Source organism: Loa loa, assembly GCF_000183805.2.
Source record: "Loa loa unplaced genomic scaffold supercont3.624, whole genome shotgun sequence".
NCBI lineage: Eukaryota > Metazoa > Nematoda > Chromadorea > Rhabditida > Onchocercidae > Loa > Loa loa.
Genome location: NW_018108804.1, coordinates 1 through 4,631, shown reverse-complemented (window position 1 = coordinate 4,631; position 4,631 = coordinate 1). Strand labels below are relative to the sequence as shown.

General features: G+C 22.3%; 2 protein-coding genes across 2 annotated transcripts; both read right to left on the bottom strand.

Moving 5' to 3' along the window:
- Window positions 1-861: 861 nt before the first annotated feature.
- LOAG_12835 (hypothetical protein) lies at window positions 862-1,797 on the bottom strand (the record flags this gene model as incomplete). Its single annotated transcript, XM_003148347.1, has 3 exons — window positions 862-1,029; window positions 1,327-1,428; window positions 1,738-1,797. The coding sequence occupies 3 exons, from the start codon at window positions 1,795-1,797 to the stop codon at window positions 862-864; spliced, it is 330 nt and encodes a 109-aa protein (XP_003148395.1).
- A 1,417-nt stretch (window positions 1,798-3,214) lies between these two features.
- Window positions 3,215-4,099, bottom strand: LOAG_12834 (hypothetical protein; the record flags this gene model as incomplete). The annotated part of the gene is made up of 2 exons (XM_003148346.1): window positions 3,215-3,291; window positions 3,940-4,099. Coding segments are annotated over 2 exons (237 nt in total), but the record flags the coding sequence as incomplete, so codon positions are not given.
- Window positions 4,100-4,631: the final 532 nt, after the last annotated feature.

Here is a 4,631-nt window from a genome sequence, read left to right as displayed (position 1 = left end):
AAAGTGTTCTTTTTTTTTTTTTGTATGAGTAGGATGCTAAAATTGCATAGAATTATAGATGTGACTCATTAATTAGCAATATATGCTAAAATCCACTGCACTAATATGCGCTATCAAATCACTTTAATAATTTGCGCTAAATAACGAATGCTTTATATTAGCATGAATAACAAAGCTAAATAACAAATGCTTTATACTAATAAAGAGCATTATATTAGCATGAGCTAATAAAGATGCTAATCCTTATAATTGTAAAATTAATCCTTGATGAGGATGTATATGTTAAATCCTGCACCAATTTGGAGAATTGAAAAAGAAAAAAAAGCGGTTTCATTAGTTATCCTTTCGAATTGATATTATATTCTTTCTTCAAATTCGAAATTTATTTATGCCGACGTTTTTGAAATTAACATTGCGCATTGAATTGTGTAACTTTTGCATCAATTTAATTTATATTTGTGATATTTAACAATTATACCTCACCAATAATTGTCACCCTTTATTTATTATTTATGAGATTTATTTATTTTCATGTTTTAGGTGTTGCAACTTTGATTGTTACATTATGCAAAAAATATTTCCAGGAATACAAAATCTTTTCATCTTAATTGTATTTGTTCATTGATAATTTCTTACCTAACTGGTAGTAATTAGTCCAATAGTATTTTTAGTAATTATTAAAAAAATTATTATTGAAAATTGTTAAATTATTATTGAAAAGTGAAAAAATTCCTTTTGAATTATTAAAAAATATTAAAAAAATTCTTTTTGAATTTTCATTTTTAATCATTTATTCATTAAATCTCTATTCATTCGAAATTATTAAAAATTCAAAATAGAAAAAGAAGAAATATGCAAGCCTTACTTAAACTCTTCAAGACTTAAAACCCATTCATGCATTAGAACCACTTGAACTTTAAAAATATCAACATAATCAAGAATGGATGCAGGTCCTTTCAGTATCCTTTCAACTTCATCATTCATAATCTCTTCAAGACAATGACATAACATCATTCGTCGTCGTTCTCTCTACAAAATTACTATTTATTTTCTACAAACATACCGTATCACCGTACACTTTTCTACAATATACCATATTACCGTACATCCTACATTTATTAATTAAAATATTGCAAAACAAATTTTACACTATGCAAACAATGAATCATTGATTAAATTTAAAACTTTTAATTTAATCATTATTTGTGTATTAAAATTATTCGTACATTTAAAAAACCAAAATTACTTTCCAATTCTTACATTTGTAATTCCAAAATATTATATAGACAATTAAACATAGAGTTAATACAGGTAATCATAATTAACCTGTTCCCTGTAATCATCTACTAAACGTGCTATCAAGCCTCTTCCTTGTATTGTTGAAGTTATACCATAATCATAGCCGAATGCTAAAGATGTATCTTTTCTCTGAAGTACAAATTACATAAAAAAATAAACCGAAATACATAAAAAATATTTTTGGTGAATAAAAACTTTTTCATGATTTCAGTTAAATTAATTATTCCGATTAATAATCGATATTCTTATCGTATATCATTTTCCGATATTATCAACCAATCCATACGAAAAGATTTCATTTTAACATGAATAAAATTCAATTTTTGCTTATTTACTGATAATTTATGAATATTTCATTAAATATTAAATTAATTTTAAAAAGTTCAAAATTTCGAAGGATTAGAAGAACAAAAAAAAATTAAAATTTAACAATGATACCATTTCAAGTTGATTATTATTGGAGATAGTTGATAACGATGAATTGCTGATAAATTCCATTGAATCTTTTGCTATTCGTTTTGTACTTATATTCACCACTAATATTTGATAATTATTTACCACTTTTTTGCTTTTGTTTTTTTTTTTGATAATTTTTCATGAGAATGTTTACAATATATTACAAAATAAATGGATTGATTAGACAAAAAATGTTGAATGATATAAAAATGATGTAATAGAATTGATTAAATGATAAAATCAATGATATCATTTGATAGATAATATTCATTAATAAAATAAGTTTGAAATTAAAAGGTATTGATGGCAACAATGACAATAATTAATTGAATGAATTGGCTATAATAAGTAATTGTAATTTAATAAAATAACTTTAAATTAATGGAATATTTTTAAACAAATAATTTTTATTGTGTATCATTTTAAGGCTCATTTTTACTTCTTTTTTTTTTCATTTATTCTTTGCACTAATTAGATAATATTTAAATAAAATGTGAATTCAAATGTTTTAAAACCACAAAGCAATATTTGGCTCAGAAACTATTTGTTAATATGCATTGCAATTATTTGGTCCAGAAAATGCTTGATAAGAAGCTATCTTCGAAGAATAAGATAGTCCACAAAATGAAAGCACAGTAATTGATTATTGGAAGCAAAGAATGACCAACGAAGAGAGAATGACCAATGAAGAAGAAAGTTAATCTTCTAAAAAGTTAATTTCCCTATTGGAATTAATTTTTCTCACAAGTTAAACGAGTAGCTACCAAAAACAAATCAATGTTAACCATCTTATCAATGGACCATTAACGATGATAAAGTAAATCAGTGCGATGAAAATTTCTTAGAATAATTGAAAAAGAAATTTTAATGATAGAATTTTTGGACATCAATCAAAAAAAAAACTAAGTGACAATATAAAATTTATGCATATTCCTCATATTTGTGGTAAATATTTATAAAAATTAAGAAAATTTAAAGAAAAAAAACAATGTTAAATGAAACTTTTTAAGAAATGTTTGTTTAAATTGATAAGGAATGACAGTATAAAAGTACAAATTGTTGATAAAATTTATTTTATCATTGATAAAAATGATAAATCATTTCTACATAGTTTGCAATTAATAAGAAATATAAGAAAAAAATTCAATAGATTTCCATTATCTCATTGAAATGATGTTAAAATTAAGAAATTAAATTTAAACGAATAAAACGAAACTAATCGATTAATTCATGAACGAATAATGCTAGGATAGATAATTTTTGATAAGATATCACTCAGCAAGATAGATAAAAAAAAAGATGTCACTAAATACAATAATTGATAAATTATTAAATACTTGGTAAAATTTAAAAAAAAAAGAATGATAAGTTAATAAACATTAAATTAATATTTAAAAAAAAAGAATGATAAGTTAATAAACATTAAATTAATAAATGAATAATTGATAAAATTGATAAATTAATAAATACCTTTTCGATCCATTCCCATTTGTTCACATTTCTTGAAACGACATGCACGACATGCACATCGAGCATCTAAAATATGCATGCTTGTAATTTCTTGCATTACTAAAAATTCATTATCATTGTTAAAATTTTTATAAAGTGATAAGAAATTCAACTGATAATAAATTGATAATAAAATGATAATATATTCACTGCAAATTTTCCTTTTTGAAACTAATAATTCATAGAATAATCAATGGATATTTTGTCATCTTTTATTTCTTTTATTTCACAAAAAAAAAAAAAACTTGTGATAATATTGTGTAATATTATCGATTAATCAATTTATCATCCATTATCATTATTACTTTATCATTCTTTTTTATTTAACAAAAAAAAACTTGTGGTACTAAAATTAGCTATATGATTAATGAGAGCGGAGGAAAGAGGTGATAGAAAAAAAAGAAAAGAAACAAAAGATAGAAATATTTGACAAAAGCATTTAACCTTTAACAAATGCTAATTATATTTCTTAGCGAATTTATAACATTTTAAAAAAAATTCCGAAAGAAAAATTTCTAAAAAAAATTCAAAAAGTTGCAATTTTTAATTTAAAATAAAAAAAAAGACAAGTAAATGAGATAATGATGAAAAATTTTCGAAAATGTTTTTCAAAATTAATCAACTTTTTTCTTTTTCTTTTTTTTTTTTCTCCCCCTTCTTTCAAAAAGAACGAACTTTTATCGACTCGACATGTACCTCCTCGACGACAATGAAATTTTACACCAAGTAAAACAGCTCGTCGAAAGAATGCATTGCAACCACGACATGATAAGACACCATAATGATAACCATCAGCGTTATCACCACAAATAGAGCATTGTTCTAAAATGTATACCTAAATAATTTTAATTGTTTATCAATAATTATTTATAACAAATAATTATTAAAAATTTTCTATTTTTTCATTTTTTTTTAAACAAATAAGCAAAAAAAAAAGAATTGATCTTTTATAAAAGTATAACGATAATTATGCAATTAATTATTAGCAGTAATTATCATAAAATACGCAAAGATAAATGTGTGAAATAATAATAATAATTATCATTATTAAATTAAAATAAAACTATTACAATGAAGAAATATTTTACAACTATAGTTGTAAGTGATATTTTAAAAATTGTTTAAACAAAAGAACATTTTGATAATCCCAAAAAAAAAAAAAAAAAAATTAAATTAAAAAAAAAAATTTTTTTTTTTGAATGTAATTAACGTTTTATTTTATTATAAGGGCGTCCCCTTTTTTTTTTTTTTGTTCAAAAAAGAAAGACATTTCGAAATTAAGAAAAAAATGAAATTAAAAAGAAAAATTTGAATGTAGTTGACAATTTTATTGTATTACTAGTGCGTTTTTCTTTCTTTTTTTTTTT